Source organism: Diorhabda carinulata, chromosome 1, assembly GCF_026250575.1.
Source record: "Diorhabda carinulata isolate Delta chromosome 1, icDioCari1.1, whole genome shotgun sequence".
Taxonomy (NCBI): Eukaryota; Metazoa; Arthropoda; class Insecta; order Coleoptera; family Chrysomelidae; genus Diorhabda; species Diorhabda carinulata.
Genome location: NC_079460.1, coordinates 36227327 through 36245864, shown reverse-complemented (window position 1 = coordinate 36245864; position 18538 = coordinate 36227327). Strand labels below are relative to the sequence as shown.

The following is an 18538-nucleotide window of genomic DNA, read 5'->3' as shown; positions in this document are numbered from 1 at the left end:
AAGTCTTGTCACTTAAAAAAATTATAAACAGGATGCTTCTAAAATTTTGCAAACAAAAATGAGGTCATTGCCAACATGGAATTATTGTGGGTTAGTTAGGAGATATCACCTGTACACGGTGGTGAGTTAAATTAAGTATTTTTCATAAATTTATACGGTAAAATTTCATTATTTATTAGCAAATAAATAATTTTTTATAATTTAGTTTTATGAAATAGAAATATTAGTTTGAAAACCTGATAATTGAAAAATATATCTCAATTTGAAAATTTTTTTCTAGAACCAATTAAATTCAGAAAAATAATATCTACATCATAATTAGTATTCTTTATTATAAAATAATACACGAATAAAGTGTAAAACAGTGAAGAGGGAAAATCATAATGATGTAGGTATTTCATTTTTTTACTCGAAACTCATTTGTTCTTCGGCATAAGTTAAATTTAGACTTGTTTTTAAATAATAAAAATATTTTTAGTCTATGAAATTAAATACAGAAAAACAAGATAAGAATTCATAATTCCACTCCATTATATGTTATAGGTATTTTGAATAAATATCGGTGGTTAGTCTTTGTGGTTGCATGCAATTTACGAAATTGCCATGACGTGCAGTTGCATTTCTCATACATTCAAAGTAAATGCCTATCATATCAAATGCTTCTTCGTTTGTAAGAATCATCTTAGATATAACTTTTAAGTAAATTTTATATCGAATTTAATGCACACAAATCGCAATGACACATAAATGAACAAATTACTAGGTTAGGTTAGTTTGTTTCGTTTCTTTCATGGCCCATTACTTGTTTTTATATATTTCTATTTTAACTTCGATAACGCAGTTTCCCGGTGACAGCATAAGTAATATTGACATAATAATTTCTAATAGAACAAGGAAAGAAAATTTTGAGGAGTCAAAAAATGTTAAAATCTGTTCAGTCAACCCGGAGTAATTTATGTTTAAAGGAAAATGCTTAAAATTTACAACTTTCTTAGGATATCTCCTAATACGAAAAAGATATCGACATGCAGTTTTCGCTATTCTGTTGCTAATTTGGTCTACTTTTATATTCCTTAATTAAAACTGCATGTTCCCATTTAACATTTTTCAAGGATGCTAGATTTAAAAAAATAAATAATTAGCGCCCTCTAGTGTATACGTTACTCATTAGGTTGTTTCGAAATTATAACTTTTACATTGGTAGAAAGGAGCTCTCTTCAAAAAAACTAAGTTTGCATAGATAGGTTAAGTAGAAGTGGACTTAAAAGCATTTTTTCATAATAAAGTTCCCGCTTCAATTCCACCTCTTATTTGATGAGATAGACTAAAACTTGTAGAATCAAATATACGCTGAATTTCTTGAAGAATACGATAATCATAGTTTAAAAGCATCGTAACTAGGCAAAATTTGTAAATTATTCATTTTACAATTTCTGGTATTTAATTACGCCCTCTAGCGGTGGACCTACAGCTCTGTAAATACTTCCAGGTTTTTCTCGAGGCCACTCTTGTTATAAATATTTATTTCTCGAAGCTGTACTATAAACGGTTCCCGAGATATGGCCGAGAGCCACTCTTATTGGGACACCCGGTACATTTGTTGATCTTAAGACCACTCTGTTTTCCGATTGAGATAATTATACATATACACATTATAAGTACTCTAAGTATTATTCTCAAAATTTTAAATTAGGTTCAGTTGTCAGAACTACGCAACAACTATTTTTCTAATTCTAAAAAAATGTCTTATAGGATAAATAATATAAAGATTTTGGGATAGTAAGAAACATGTGTTTTGAATTTTGAAAGCAATATATTTACATAAAAAAATTTCTTCTTTTTTTAATTACGTTTGTGAATATTTAGAAAGATTACTATATTTTATTCTTAATATTGAGTAAATTTAATAAAGTACAGTAATTCTATATGAGATTAAACGTTCCTTGCTGAAATTTAGTGTTTATCTATTTATTTGAGCAATGAGAAGTTGCTTTTTATATTACGTTGCCGAAACATTAGGTACTGCGTAGTTTTTATCGTTAGGATTCTCCCGATCTACAGGATCCCACTATTCTGCTATTTTGTATTTTGCTCAGCGCTCGAGTTTTAGATTTTAGTTCATGTTCAGCTTTCGAAGGGATAGCGTTGCGTTCTGTTGTGTGTATCGCGCAGCCCGGTGCTTATTTCATGGGTGCGAAATGATTTAACACTTGATCGTTGGTGTTTAGTTTTTTTATTTATTATTTGTGGTTTTTTTTAAGTTATTTTACGCTTCACTGTGGAATTATATACAAATATATTATGGTTTGCGAAGAACAGTGTAATTGTGAAGATAATAGAATGGTATGTCAAAATAAATGCTTTTACTCTATAATTCTCATTTTAACAGTATATTTTTAAACAGTTTTTTCGTCTACACCAAGTGCAAAGTTTTTAATCATCTTTTGAATTCCAATTAGCCAACTTGTTTCTGCTTTACAAACTTTGTTTATGTTATGATTGTTTTAAAACGAGCGTAGAAGATTGATGATTAGGTAGTATTCCGTTTTTTGTAATTTCACGAACTTTTATTTTTGTTTTCATGAAATTAATAATTTTGAATAATAATAAAAAATACTTTATATGTAATAGAACAAGGACATTTCTAGCGTTATAAATTTTTTTATCATTGACTCCTATCATAGTAACAAATTCAGAAAAAAATTATTTTGTTTTTCACATATAAGTAGTCTTATTGCCCGCATTGTCATTGCTACTAATTTTCGAAATTTTGCTATGGTCTCCGTGATTTGTTCGATTTACTTTTGTAATTTGTTTTTTGTCGCAGTGACTAAATATTTTTGAAACTTTGTTATTCCAAGGGTCATTTTTGTGTTTCCATATTTAGCAATGACAAAAAATTTCACCTTGTCCTGAATAGTGAATTCTTTAAAACTAAATATCTATATGATTAGGAAAGTTTATTACCTGCATATATTATGTGAACTAAATTCCAGAATTGTTTTTTTTTTCAATATTATCTAAAAAAATCCAAGTGGAAATTTAAAGATAAATACTGCTTAGGCACATTAAACATTTAAGCACAATAGAAGAATTTCATTCTTCTTGATTAAGAAAATAATTGATCAAAAAAACTTGAAATATTTAATCTATATTATTATTGCTTCAATTTCTTATTTCTTAGACCTTTTGATATGTTTATGTTTGTAGATATTCTTGATGATGGGTCTATTCTGTTTCATAATGTACACATTATAAGAATTATTCCCGATAATGATAATAAAGTCAGGGGGGGACTGAGTGAGAGTGTAACAGTGGTAATATGTAGCTCTCACACATTTCTTTGAATTTTTCATTAAAATGTTCTTTGTCTTTGGGAGAACTGGACGAAAATAATTTGATTAACATAAATAATGATTGAAAGACCCAGCTTTGGCTACTTCTAAAAACAAATCACCTTTAACCACGCGATTGTTTTGAGTGAGGTTGGTAAAATAGAATCTGAAAAACTACTAAAACATTCATAACTCCAATAACTAGTCAGATCAAATTACTTCAAAATATAAAACAAAATGTGGTGTATAATAATTTAATAACAAAATGAATTATCAGAATGATACAGGAAATAATAATGTTTTTCAAATTTCTTGGAACATACGTACTGATAAGTCAAATTAAACAATTTCGAAATTTTGTTACAGTAAACAAGAGCTGGAACTTGAAATGAACTTGGGAACTTGAAATGGGATTTTTCGCCGTAAAAATGTGCTTGTTACTTAATTGATCAGCTGTGACTACATACTAATTTTTTGTGTTGAAATTTATTTGCAAATGAATATCATTTATTTGAACCTTCATGTGGGATACATCGGTTAAGAAAAAAAGAAATAATCAAACATATTTCAATAGTTTAAGAGAGAAATCTGTTTTCCAATAATCCGGGGTCTTGGAACTTCACAATATGTTATTACATTTTCTTCACAAAATTTCAGTAAATGTCTTACCTTTAGTAGTTAAGTAGTTTTTTTATTAGCGATGTCAAAATTGCTGAAAAAAGTTTACATTTCCAATGGACGGTAATTCCTATTGTCCTGTATTATCATGACATTGAAAATATAAAATCTACATTTCGATCGTATGTTTCCAGTTCCAAGCACATTTTTTACTAGAAATTATTTGAAATATAGTAGAACACCAATGTCTACAACAAATAAACGATTGATTTAAAAAAAATAAATTTAATATTAGAATACGATATGCACTGGGGGCATGACGAAAAAGTAAACTTACAATAAAAAATGTAGTTATTGCAAAAACCAATATTAATATTTTATTTTTGAACATAATTTACTTTTAATTCTAAACACTTAAGTGTCTTATAAATCGCAACTTAGTTCGGCCAATTTTTCTGCAATAATAGTGGAACCCACCATTTAAAGGATATAAAGTTTACACAAGCTGCATTATTTATTGTGATATATTGACGGATTAGGTGCATTTAAATATATTCAAACATTCGTTATGTAGCCTTTCATCTTCATTAGTTATCAAGGGCTAGAATTTTATTAACTATCTCTGTAAATGAGGATCCCGTACGATCAACATCATCCGTGTTCATATGGCCACTTTAAGAAGCATAAAAACAATATTACTTTCACGACAATATTCACGTCACTTCTTGATTTATGTATTTAATTGTGTTAAACGTAAAAATTGATGATCACCCTATCGAAACTTGTCAAATGACCTGCCTCGTACATAGTATGTTCTGAGAACAAGTTTGACATTTGCGATACTCTTAGTTTTCCATTAATAAAAAATAATTGGAGATTGATATATATTCAAAGTTCGTAAATACTTTTCTGTAACATTATCCACTCCAATCACGTTCAACACTGGCAGGTACCTAATCAAAAGGAAGGATGGTTGGGAGGCAATTTACATACCGATAAGAGAGTATAAAAATAGTTAATCCATATCTGCCGAGACCTAATTTTAAAAACCCAATGGGATTTAAAGTTGAACAATTTTACTATCATTCGGGTGTTACAAGAGATGTCATGCATTTTTTACTAGAATTATATTATATAACTCATTACTCATTAGATGGGTTAATATGATTCCATTTGAATTTTTTTATAGTATAGAGGTACCTCAAATCGCTTATCGCTTAATATTCTCTGGTACGAGGCGATTTGAATGAACTTACGTCGTTCTTATAAATTTTAAATGTTAAGAAAGGAATATTTCAATTATATTATACTGTCAAAAATATCGGTTAATCATATCGATTTATTTTGTGTAAAAAACAATAAAGTATCATTTTCTATACCTAGTCTGTATTTTCAGATTCGTTCCTATTTACAGTTACCAAACACAATTTCGGGATTTTATAGTATTTTGTTACGTAAACAGAACAGTATATTCTGCATATTTAAAGTCGTAACACGTTTGCGGCTTTACATAAAACCAGAAACTTAATAGTTTACATTTGTAGTAGGCACGTATCTTATTCTATTAGTTATATTTGTTGCTTTCTAATATAATATGAATACAATTAATATGAACTATTACGATATATAAAAAATATGAGGTTTAACAATTACCATATTTTTGTTTTGACTATTGTTCCGAAGTGTCAAAAATTTTTATAACAGTAATTTCTTACGTTTCAACATGAAATTTTGTTTCAAGTTCAAACAAATGCCGCCGAAGCTCACCAAATATTAACAGTGAAAACGTAGTAACTTTGGGACTGTTTCATAGTGGTGTGAGTGATACGTGAATATTAGTCAGTTGAGAACTCAAAAACAGACGAAAATTTGCAAAAAATGGACAAACTTGTTCCTTTAACCTGCCGATTGATTATTCGAGAGCTTAACATTTCCTACGGGCTCGTTCAAAGCTTTTTAACAGTTGATTTACAAATGAGACGAATGAGTACTAAATTTGTTCCTAAACTTTTTACTGATTAATTAAAAGAAAGTCGTCTTTTAATTTAACTGGAATTAGAAGATCGTTTTTATACAGATCCGGAATTCATAGAAATAATTCTTACTGGAAATGGAAATTTGGTGTATAGATATGATCCTCATGGTCATTATTATTTTCAACTGTTACACCGAATTTCAAAAAGAGCAATTGGAAAATTTTCGGAACTTCCGGCTTTTCATATGCAAATTATTGTCCGCTAAAAGTGTTCCCTTCTTTCCACATCCACCCTATTTACTATATTTAGCACCGCGTGACTCCTGGCTCTTCACACTAAAATAAAACTTGTACAATACTCATAAAAGTTTCATACTTACGGGTATGATTCATGTAACTAGCCCTGAGAGGTTTAGTATGAAACTGTTCTATATTAAATTAAAATGGCTTCATTGCAAAAGGAAATTTTAGTTAGAAGACGGCTTATTTGGAAATTCGAGAATTTCAGAAAATTCTTACATTTTGTCATAATCATAATTTTGTGTGTGTGCGTGTGTGAATGAATTTCGATTGGATTTGATGAATTTTATTTAGCTTGAACATTTCCTGTATGTGGGTCTTGCTAAAACCAATCTCGGTTGCTCTTTTTCGTAATTTCAGCTCAAAGGATTTTCCCTTACTGAAAGTAGATATATCAGGAAGCTAGAGAATATTTTAGATGGTATTAGAAACTTTTGGAGACGAAAAAAGGACAACCATGAATAAAAGCAATTGGAATTGGATAATCAAAAGGTTTAGGAAAATATTATGTTCGTGGTTTAAAGAGTTAACTTCAACAGTTTGATTAATACAGGATGGTTATTGTATATAGAAAACAATCAAATATGAATTGCACGTATATCAAATTCTATTACGTCTTAAAAAAAATGGTATAATAGAGGCAGGTTAAACAATTACGTATAAAATGTGAAGACTCGTCAAAATATTCATCCATAGAATTTATATCTTTGACCAATTCACATTTCTTATTATCTGAAATTTGAAATAGTTGTTTGAAAAGTTGATAAGCTACATTAAATGAGTTTACAAAATAGCATGTGAACTTTTAGCCTTGTGTTTTCAGAAAGATTATTTACATTCACTAACTGGTTGTGTATTGATAATGAGGTACCTACTATGCGGTGTATTATTCCAGTAACTGGATCGCCGAGGCGAAATTGTTTTCCAGATCGATTTAATTTATTTAATAATTGATTAATAATCCGGAAGGTAAATTATATGTTGTTTAATATATAAATAACCACTTTTCCGAGCTCTATTTTTCGTATTGTAATGTTTTGTCCATTTCAAGTTATTCTCAGAGAAGTTCAAAAAAAGAAATATATTATTCTTTTGTTTTAATACAACTGTTCCTTATTGTTTCTAATAATTAATGTTTCGTTAACATTTTTTACCGGAAACCTAGTGGATTTCATAAAAAGTAATTATGATTTCTTTTTCTTTATTCGCTATTTACATCATCTAAATGAAATTAATTTAGTTTATTTGCTATTTCCAAATATTTAGTTGAAATATTATATTTATAAATGAAATCATCGAAAATAATACATATGATGTTTTTAAGGTTAATTTACTTCTGATCGTGATTGACAAAACGCTGTAAAGCGAACTAAGTTTCAGGTCTAACCGAAAACGGTTCACTCCCGTTTATAGATGGCTCCTGGTCTAAAGTTATACAGCAATCCTAGGGTGCTAAGTGCCGTCAGTAATTTATTTGTATTACCTATTCGTGAGATGTATTCGTCGGTTCTAACCTGCTCTTAATTTATTCTAAGACAATAGGAAGGGAAATGAAAATAAAAATCAGAGTTTAAATTGAACAAGTATCTAGTGTCCTTGTGTGTGATTACTACATATAAAAAAATTACATTCAAGCAGCTAGTGATTTCAAAAATAAAGCATTTAAAAAGTTCATTGGAAATTTAGATAAATAATTGTAGACAATATACTACAAAGTAAGTAATTGACTATCATTGTTCCGATAGTTTTATTAAAATCATTAAGCACAAAATTTTTTTTCCGTGTGAAGTTATCCCCGGATTTCTACAAAGAACTTATTTCACGATTCTGAACCAAAAACCCAAAATATAAGAAAAATATTTAACTATTACAAAGTTCACCGAATTAGAAAACAATTGACCAAAAATTGTGATGAAAGTATTTTTTATAACGCCAAAAAATTCTTAGACCTTAAGTTTGAGCGCTGACGCGCATCGTTCGTTTTGGTGTCGAAGTCACAAAATTGTTTCAAATTTTCTAACTAATGCAAAGGACACTCAATAAGGAACTTATTAACAAAAAATTGTGTTGTAAGTATTTTTTATAAACCAAACAAATCATAAATTTTACACGGTTGCACATTTAAACATAATTTTTTGGATGAAACCTATGTAAAGTCTAACTATTCTTTGCATGCTCAAATGGTGATGGGTGTAGTAATGAACCATTTTTCGGAACCATTTTCCGTGAAAATTAAAATAAGACGACCGAAAAATTTCTGTTGATACGAATTTGCCAAATTATATCCATTACATTAGATTGAAATGTTAGTTTCGCGAAAACAATTTCGAATTGTCGTCTGATTCGCTAGCAAGAAACGATTTTGAGAACCCGGTATGCTAGTAAGATAAGATGACAGTAAAACTTGATAATATTGCACATTTGGTCCATAACAACAATTATAATTTTAGGATTTGCAGAGTGAAGTCTGGTGTACACAAGGCGAACAAATGTTGCACGTGCACGGCTGGTTCTCTGCCTCTCTGTCGCGTTCTCTATATGTGACTATGTGCCGCGCTCGCGCCGCTCTTGATCTGGATACATTTGGTCGCAGACGGTCATCATGCTGTTCTCGAGATACTTGTCCATGAATTTCTGCTGTTCTGATTCCCTCGAATCTGCGTTTCTTTCTGCAATTTGTTCTTACAAATCATCCTAACATGCAGACGTCGTCGTGCAGCTTCAAATACTTAGGTGTTGAGGTGTTATGAATGTTATTAGTCACAAAAGGTTGTCTGTATTTTTATTAAAATTGATGATATCTAATCGATACACTGCACAATATGACACAATAAACAGAATAATTATTAAAATCATTCAGTTATTATATAAACATATTCAAATATGAATATAATGCAATACAACGCCGCCCCGTCTACCGTCTACGTTTTCCTAGTGAGTGATACACACTCTATGTCAATAATTACAGAATCCATTTTGATGAAATTTGTACTGTTCCCTAAGTTGAACTCACTTCATTCCATTTGAAAAAAATTGAATAGAAAGACATAAACCTCCACAGGTTTAGAAGCCTGTATAGACTAATATATACAAAAAACTGTGCAATGTTGATGGTATTATAAATATTCAAATGAAATTGATAATCTCTTTTCTTACATTCAGTTAAAAATAGGTCAAATATTAACAACTAGAAACACTTTGAAACTAATCTACTAATGTGGTCATGTCAGCTTCACAGAATAAAGACTAAAAAGAATTAGAGATGATAAGCAAATTACAAATTTCCAGTGTTTGTTTTAATACAAAATATATATTCTAGTATTTTGTGAAATCTAAGCTTAACTCAAGAGAAATCTCATTCTTCATTTTAGTCAATGTGATTGTGATGTCCTTAAACAATAAATTTTGTTTGGAAATATTCGAAATTATTTGAGAAATTTCGTAACTTGGATTCATTTTCAACACGTGACCTTATCAATTTCATTCCATAAATATTCATTTATTGTGCAAAGGCAAATAATTACACTACACTACACAACTACTTTAAGTATAACCAGGCATTAAGTTTACTTTTATAAAAGGCTAGTTAACAAAATTTGGAAATTAGTTTAAAACTATAGCTTAGTGGAAACAAGCCTATTTGAGCCTTTCGTTAGTTTACTCTTCAATTTACGGATACAAATAAATTCTTATAAGTTTACAGGTCAATAGTACTAGCGTATGTATTAGTTTAAATCGAAGTTTAAATTTATTTACGTCAGTATATATTTGTAGACTTGTTTGTGATTATGTTTACCTGAAAGAACATTTTGAAGAAATATTTCCAGCCCCAATCAATGAGTGAAGTGATGTATGTATCCTTCGAAAGAGGAAAACTACCGACCTATAGGAAATATTCAGAACATATCATCAATACTCTTCTGTTCTAATTTTCCAGAAGCATCTTTGATTTCACTACAAATGTTTCTTTGAATTATCTCCTCCCTACGCTCTAATGCTACGATATAAATTCCCAGCAATCCAGCGTATTTGATCTGGTACCATGTAGTATGATCAATTTTTTTGGAAAAATACATCCTCTCTGTTTGGGAATTAGGTCTTAAAAGTAGGTCGTATATCTATATGTTCTTTAAATAAGGAACAGATTAGATACTTATAAATTAAAATGACATAATTATATGGGTGAAGGTGCTAAGCAGTATTATAAATGCTAATATACGTATTTAAAACTTGTATATATTTATTTATCGTCAAGAGCAAACAATAACATGGCAGTTTAGTATATGTATCTATTTATATAAACTGCCGGCTACCGATTGTTAACTAAACTCGATACAATGTTAGTTTTTAGAAATACTTGTGAGAAGTTACTAACTATGGCCTCTGGTAAGAAAGCTTTTCACAAATTAAAGTTCACGATACGAGATTTAATAAAAGATAATATAATTTATGAAAGTTGAAAATTTAGAGTGGCCCAGTTTTCTGTGCAATTATTGATAAAATGATTCATGTCATAATATTCCATTTGCTGATATTACTACAAAGAAGAAGCGGATAGAAATTTGAACAATTTGAACACAACATATGGAAAACTCAAAGTTGAATGGAAGAATCAGGAGGTTCTAGATTTTTGAAACTTATTTCATTAAATAGACAACTATTTTAAAAGAGAAAATCTGGCAGGCAAGAACGACTCAGACTGAAAGATATGAACAAAATGTTCATATTTGCGATCCCACAATGTTTTGAGTGAAATGTCAGATTCGAAACAAATATCGAACTTACAAATTAATTACCAAACAAATATAAAGAAACGTACGAATTAGTTTTTGTATAATGTCAAACATTTCCTTTGCTTAAGAGTTGCAGGTTAAAATTTTCATCGTCTTGTGTAAATTACTCATATCGATTTTATTTGTCTTAAACTAATTTGCGTTACGGCTCTGGATCTAGCAATGTCTCCATCAATCGCCATAAAAAGTATCCACACCGGTTTCTTAATTAACTTTATGTATAAATAAACAAAGTCCAAGATCAAGTCCAAGTTGACTTCACAAGCAAAAGTAATTAATATGGAGCTATGGCGCGGCTGACCTTTGTTACATCAGGTTTTCTCATCAGGAGGGCCGGTTTACAAGACGAGACTCGCAAATATGCGACTAAATAACAGAAAAAGAAAGAAAAAACTTTCACACCTGGATAAATACTGATGTCTGTCCCAACCAGACCAAAAGTAACGTTGTGAATCGATTTACATATTTTTACACGCAATTTGTTCAGGAAGCGAATTGGGCTCAAAAAACTTTAAAAATAAACATTGTTGAGCATTTTTTTTCTTAATATAAACTGTCATAACGAAAATACAAAATGCAACGACGTTTTGAATATACGATGATAAAACATGCAAGTTAAACGTAACATTAAAAAATTTATACAATAATTTTTGATATGGCAACTTAATTTTAAAAGCGAGGTATGATTACGATATAATTTTTTCATGAGGTTTTTTTCCAGAAACTCGAATTTACCGAATATATATTTATTCTAAATTGAAACAATCCTTGAAAAACAAAATTTAAATTGGTGGATCAATTATTCAAACATCTTGAAAAATACATTGAAGAATATCGATGAGAAAGTAATAAAATGGAAGTATCGGAAAAAGTAAATGATAAAAGGCCAATGATAAATGCATTTATTTTAAAAGAAAAGAAGAAAAGTGAAAATTTTACAATAACGAAATAACAGAACTATTGCGAAACTCAGATAGAAGAATGAGTAGCAGAATTTTTGTCATACAAAAATGAAAAAGCAAAGAATGAAACTTGATAAAAAAGAGAGAATAGAAGCAATCATAAACCAATATCTTTCAACATGTCCAAGAGAATTCTGTAAACCAGAAGTTGCAGCAGAACTTTAATACAAGGTGTCAACATTAATAATAATATTATTCATTCATATCTATGTCTACTTATGAAATATGAGCCTACACATGACGAGCGTGTGTAGGTTATTTTTCTCTCCCTTGAAAGTTTGCCTTTTCTTACTTGATTATGAAGCTATTGAATATTCTGGAGAATTTCTCAATGTTCTTAAATGTTATGAAACTGTTCTAAAGATTTTAGAGAATCATCTCGGGATTGGGATTGGCTATAAAAGCAGCACACGAAATATGGAAGTGGAAGTTTAAATTTAAAGAATAAAGTTTTGATTCTTTATTTTCGTGAATTATTTCCATAAATATTTGCAAACAATATTAATTAGTCTTATACGAAGACAGTCATTATATATGACAAATCAAGCATCAAGGATAGTCTACCTCTCGCTTTCAAAAATAACTCAAATTATGAATTTAACACCTTCGATGTAACACAGGAAGAGGTTGGTGAAATACAAAGTAATGAAGCGCGTCAAATATTTTTCCATTTTTAATAAGTCTTTCTATACTTTATACTTCCGATGGGTGTGATATGTTCATTAGAGAAATGGGTCTGGTATGTATAATTTTCCACATTATATCCCCTTGCAAATGAAATTTTTAACGTAATACGAAACTCGACAGAACTAATTTAATGCTAAAATTAGTTGATGTAATAGATACTCAAGCAGCCTGTTTCTTTTTTTATTGATTAGATACACACAAACGACGCTCGCTTTGGCTTTAGACTCTTGAAAATTGAGTAAATACTTATCTACTTACATGAATCATAATTTCATGAAATAGAATTCAGCTGGAAATAAACATGAATGCTATCATTATATGTGATATGAAAACTACCTGGAATTGCGACAACAAATTACTGTATCGGTATTTGTGCGATGAAAACATAAGATTTCGAAAGTCTGATTTGTGAATCGAATAAAAGCATTCGAAATGTGTCTACACAGAAAAATACTTCGCACTTCAAGGGTAGGGAATATAAAAAATATATATTTTAAGAAGGGCAAGATAGATAATTGTTAACCAACATAAATTCAAAAATTCTAACGTATGCTACGACTGAGGTAGAAGGGGAGCCAAGACACAAAAACGAATCATGTATCTTTCATCATAGTTAAATATTATCCTATAAAAACTGTTTTGCAAACGAAACCATTTTGGTTTTGAATCAAAGATAGATTATAATTAAAACTAAAAGGAAAAAAATGAATTGGGCGAATTTATTTGTATATTTTTTATGCATTAGAATAGCCATTTCGCCAAAAAGCTCAGTTTATTCATTATTCAGTTTAATCATATCTCAAAATAACACAAAAGAAAACGTCCGGTTTATTTTGATTATAAATGAATATAGAATTTAAAGTAGTAATAAGTAAAAGAAACATAAATAATATATTTTCCCCCATAATCTTATATCGGGAGAAAAATCACATGGTATTCAAATTATTAACTGGAGTGACGCAGCTTAAAGAAAACAACCACAGCTTTGGACCACAATAATGCTCCAAGGTTCCCGGTTATGGAGAGACGGTTGAAACTAAAGCGCTGAAGGCATTCGGCACAGTCACTTTTAAGATTGCTCTATAACGTGGGAACCCGTGTTAATCAAAGGGGAACACTATGTCACTCTCTGGATGAATAAATCCAAGAGATATGAACATTCCTTTTGGAACAAACAATTGTAGATACGTACGAAACATTAGAATATTGACGTGATTTGATTACTTTGATCAAAGTGATCTTTCAACACCTTTTTTCTCAATTGTCCAAAATTGAAACATGAGAGGACTTGGCTTTCTGGTACTACAGATTGTCTTCTTAAGAAAAAATTCTATTGGTATTAACAATTATATTCAAAAAATTAGAGTCCAAAATATGATTAAAAATTTCTTCAAAAAACAAACATTCGTTCATTATCTAGGTGCTTGTTTATTTGAAGGAAAACTTTTAATGAACACTTTTCTAGATAATATGTGACACTATTTGTTTATTTGAATTGTAAATATGGAGTAGATACACGTCATAACTTTTTTGGACTCCATTTATATTATTCGTAATAGGTATTAGTGGGATTCAATAAATTGGATTACCGAGTTTTTAATCGTAGATTAACTTTATTCAATTCAGTACATTGGTTAACTAACATGGCTCCAACAATACGAACCCGAACCGATTTGTCCGAATCAGTCACAACAAACAATATCTTTGTAGTGAATTATGTTTTTTTTCATCACAATGCAGTTGAACAAATGAATAAAAAACACTCTATATCAGCTTAGATTATTTATTTGAAAAGCAACGTAAATTTTCTTTATTGATACAGCTGAAACTAGATAATTACTTCACTATTAAAGTCGTAAAGGTCGGGAATACGCAGAAAAAATATTGCGTATGGTTGATCTTGTACCGAAACAAACAAGGCCACAATAAAATAAAACAAATGATGGTGACAAAAAACGAATCAACAAGAAGATACCACGAAACGATAAAGTTTAGGTTTAAAAAAGTGATCCAATCAATTAGCTGTATATCTTAATTGATTCAACATCTTCAAATGCAACTTTATTGGATTGATTGGCCATTTTTAATGCACGCAAGTTGCAATTCTTGTTGCAAATTAGATAATTTATTAGAGAACTTTTCTAAATCTGAACCATTCCGTTTTCTTTAGCAAATCTAACCTTTTTGTTTCTGACTTTTATTGAAAAGTTTTTGATTGTTTCATTTTATTATGGTCGAGGGCGAATTAAGTACCTTGTGTAAAATTAGTAGCAGCATAGAAAAGGGTTAATTTTGTTTAGTGGCAGCCATGTAAGGCCAGCGCCTTGTATACGTTTTCTTACCTATAACAAGTGGCCTTAAGTACGTTGTGTTGTATACAGTTACATTCTTTAGTATACACCTATCAAAAACGATTGGATTACAAGTAGATGTAAGCCAATATACTTTATCTGAATCGATAGTAATATTAATTAGTCAACACATTGGATAATAACGATATGATATGGGTCATCAGAGAAACATATAACAATTCATCAATAATTATTATCACAATTATAATAGTTAACAACAATCAGATGATTATCATTTTGACGTGTGGTATTTTGCCTGCAGAAAAATTGATGACTTTGCTTTTAATTGATTATGTAAGTACACTAGGAGCTGAACTAGATATAATGTCTTCGCTAAAGATAAGATACAGGGGAATTATTAAAAATAAACCAAATAAATTAAATAAAAATGAACTGCACGCAAAAACAGATGATGGCGGAAGTAATAAATTGATTCCACATTTCTGAAAAATGAAGTGCATGTAATGAATTTCTTATGAAGTATAAATGGAAAAGCAAATTAATGTTTCAAAGGTTTTTATTGCCCATCGGTAACAATTCTATAAAATCAATAAAATTGAAATAAGGCAAAAATGTTCAATAATAAACTATAAACAATAAAAAACTTGATACTAGATATACTATATTTTATATTTAATCGTTTAATTTAAACAATTTCACCAAAGATGAACAGAATAATTAAAAAATTTGACCTCTTCGTAGTTTTCCCGGTCTAACTCAAAACTTGGAAATGCCTTCAAAAGTTAAACTTACATGGAAACAATTATCGGTTTCCATTTTTGAATGTTCCAAGATATTTGGTAAAAAAGTGCTTCTGACTTTTTGTGCAAGCTTGATTAGAAAAATTTGTCAAGGCTTGTCATTGAAAAGATTTCCATTTTAACATCAAACTAACACAGAGCATGTGATAAGAATAAGAATCCAAAATATATTTCAAAATGTCTTTATTCGTAGTAACTAATTGCTTGGTTACTAAAAAAAGAACTTTTAATAAACATTTGTTCAGATGACATACGAAACTAACCACGTGATCATAAATTTATCAATTATTAAAAATATTTACGTGAATCTAAACTCACTGACCTTAGTATAAAAGAGCTGTAGTGCAAACTTGCTAAGAGACATTTTCACGAAACGTGCCGAGGAATAAGAATCCAAAGTATATTTCAAAATTTCTTCAAAAATAAACATTTGTTCGTTATGTTATTGCTAGGTTACTTGGAGGAGAACTTTTAATGAACATTTTCTTAGATAACATATTACACTAACCATTTGGTAATATATAGTAATATCAATTATTTTGAATGATTCACGTGAATTCAAACTTTGGAGAACTGAGTGGGGAGGTGCTCTTGCGCAAACTTAATTAGAAAAATGTGCCGAGGTTTTCATTTCAACATGAAACTATCTACAAAAGGCATATATTAAAAAAGAATCTTAACTATATTTCCTAATGTCTTCAAAGATAAACATTTTATACATTAATTAACATACAAAACATGCACATTACTCTGCTTTTGACAATCTCACTTCACGAACTAAAAAGCTTGAATCCTTTTGATTCGTCTCGCCATCTTGAAATATCATAGAGCAGGATTGTCTCAATATTGGTATAATGTTAAAGTCGTAGTTCATCATACAGTTTGGTCAACAGTATCCATATCTAGACCGTAGATGGGTACTTAGTACCTTGTTCTGAATTCTTTGAACGATTTAAAGACCCCTTTTACTAGCACAGCCCCAGGTTGGGTATAGGGTATTCAATAAACTTGAGGTTGTTCCCTTTGCTTTTTAATATGAGCTGTTCAGCGAAGCTTGTTGTTGAATGGAATTTGTGTTTTGTGTATATGTTGTTGAGTCTCAATGCTGTGTATAGATTTAGTTTCATTCTCTACTATTTTGTCTACTTCTCTATTTTTTTATTGGTACCTTGAATTTGTTTCTCTAATTAACGTACAAACATATTGTTTTAAAATATTGTAATAGTTTTTATAATTACCAACATAAGTACGATTTATAATGCACATGTTGTAGATACCTGAGTTAGTGGCAAGGTTAAGTGATATCATGATACCAGTAATTTCCTCGTAAAACGCATAAGTTTTCATTTAATATTCAGCTTTTATGCTCATATGATATCATTAAGCTTCTATCATCGTATTTTTGCGTACTAGAAATATCAAATCACTGTAATATTTATATGAGAATTAATAAAATATTTCCTTTATTTTAATTACCGTAGTTATTTACTTCTACTCTATTACCTGAAGGAGAAGGAGAAGGAGAACTGAGTGGCAATTTAATTATCCCAAGAAAATATTACAGGTAGTTTTTGATTCATGTGACGTTTGTGGAGGAATAACTGATTATCAAGCTATATACAGAGTGTTTCCAAATTCTTGCGACAAAATTCAGGAGGTTATTGCTCTTAGGAAATTAATGAATTTAGAAACACCCTGTAATTGGGCGAACTCACACCTCGATCTGTATTGTGGTGTTCTACAGTTACCACTGGATAGATGGTACCTACAGTTTAATAAAGGATCCAAACGTCTATGTTGAGAGGCTATTCTAGCCAAAATACTCCGTGGTTTGCCATTACCTTTCAACAGGTGGTACAACGAATATTTTCGAGATGAAAGTGGAACGATCCATTACAATGATCTAATTTTTTGTATCTCTTGTTCTTTAATGATCTACAAATAATTCTCGCAATTTCTGCTTTTTTGCATATACTTATGATTAACCACTGAGTAAAATATTTATCATCCAAATATCTAATTTTTATTGTGAAATTTCTTCTAATTATTAAAGTATAAAGCCTATCAAGAATAACATAGGAACTTATCGATTTTTGTGAAGGTATTTTCAAAAGAGTTTTCATCACTTTTTATTAGTAATATCAATAATAAATTTAGAATATATAACTAACCGAATCATGGGAAAATTTGTGGTATTACATCCCATTAAAAGAATTTTCAAAAAAAGTGGAGAAAAGGAAGTACACTTGCCGAAATATAATTTCAAAAATTACCCATAAAAACCCTCAATAAAAGGTCATGGAAGTGCGAAATTTACGGATATGCCCGAAAAGCAGTTACTTTGACGAAGATGTGCAAGTTGCATTGTATAATAAAAAGAATTTGTATTATCCATATAAGACTTACCAGCTCACATACAACATTTCGCTTTTCATTCTCTGGTTCGATCTACCCTAAAGGCTTTTGCCGATACCGGACAAAGGAGTGTAGGTAAAGAGGATCAAGAATTTGCATTATGTTAGAAATGCTTTGTTGGTATTTACGAACTTCATTTGAGTCGTATTGTACCAAAGAGAAGTCTTATATATAATATATAAAATTCTGATTCATAGCATGAATTCTTAAATCAATTTGTAAAACAGAATTATTAGCACTTGATTAAATAACAGACTTAAAACCATTGTTAGCTCTATAAAGAGAACTTGATGGGAGCTAAAATTAATTCGCGATAGCTAATAAGTAACTAATTACTCAGA

At 29.8% G+C, this 18538-nt stretch overlaps 1 protein-coding gene across 3 annotated transcripts in view; it reads left to right on the top strand.

Annotated features, from left to right (window-relative positions):
* LOC130904207 (insulin-like growth factor-binding protein complex acid labile subunit) overlaps window positions 1-18538 on the top strand; it is a 453059-nt gene that overhangs the window by 345272 nt on the left and 89249 nt on the right. The window contains exon 1 of one of the 3 annotated variants that reach the window (XM_057816848.1): window positions 2071-2343. The exons of 1 other annotated variant lie outside the window; for it this stretch is intronic. In XM_057816848.1, coding sequence (XP_057672831.1) covers window positions 2302-2343 — 42 coding nt within the window. In that variant the 5' untranslated portion in view covers window positions 2071-2301. Of the gene's footprint in view, window positions 1-2070; window positions 2344-18538 lie in introns of those variants that run through there. One more of the 3 variants, XM_057816857.1, reaches the window with a different exon arrangement.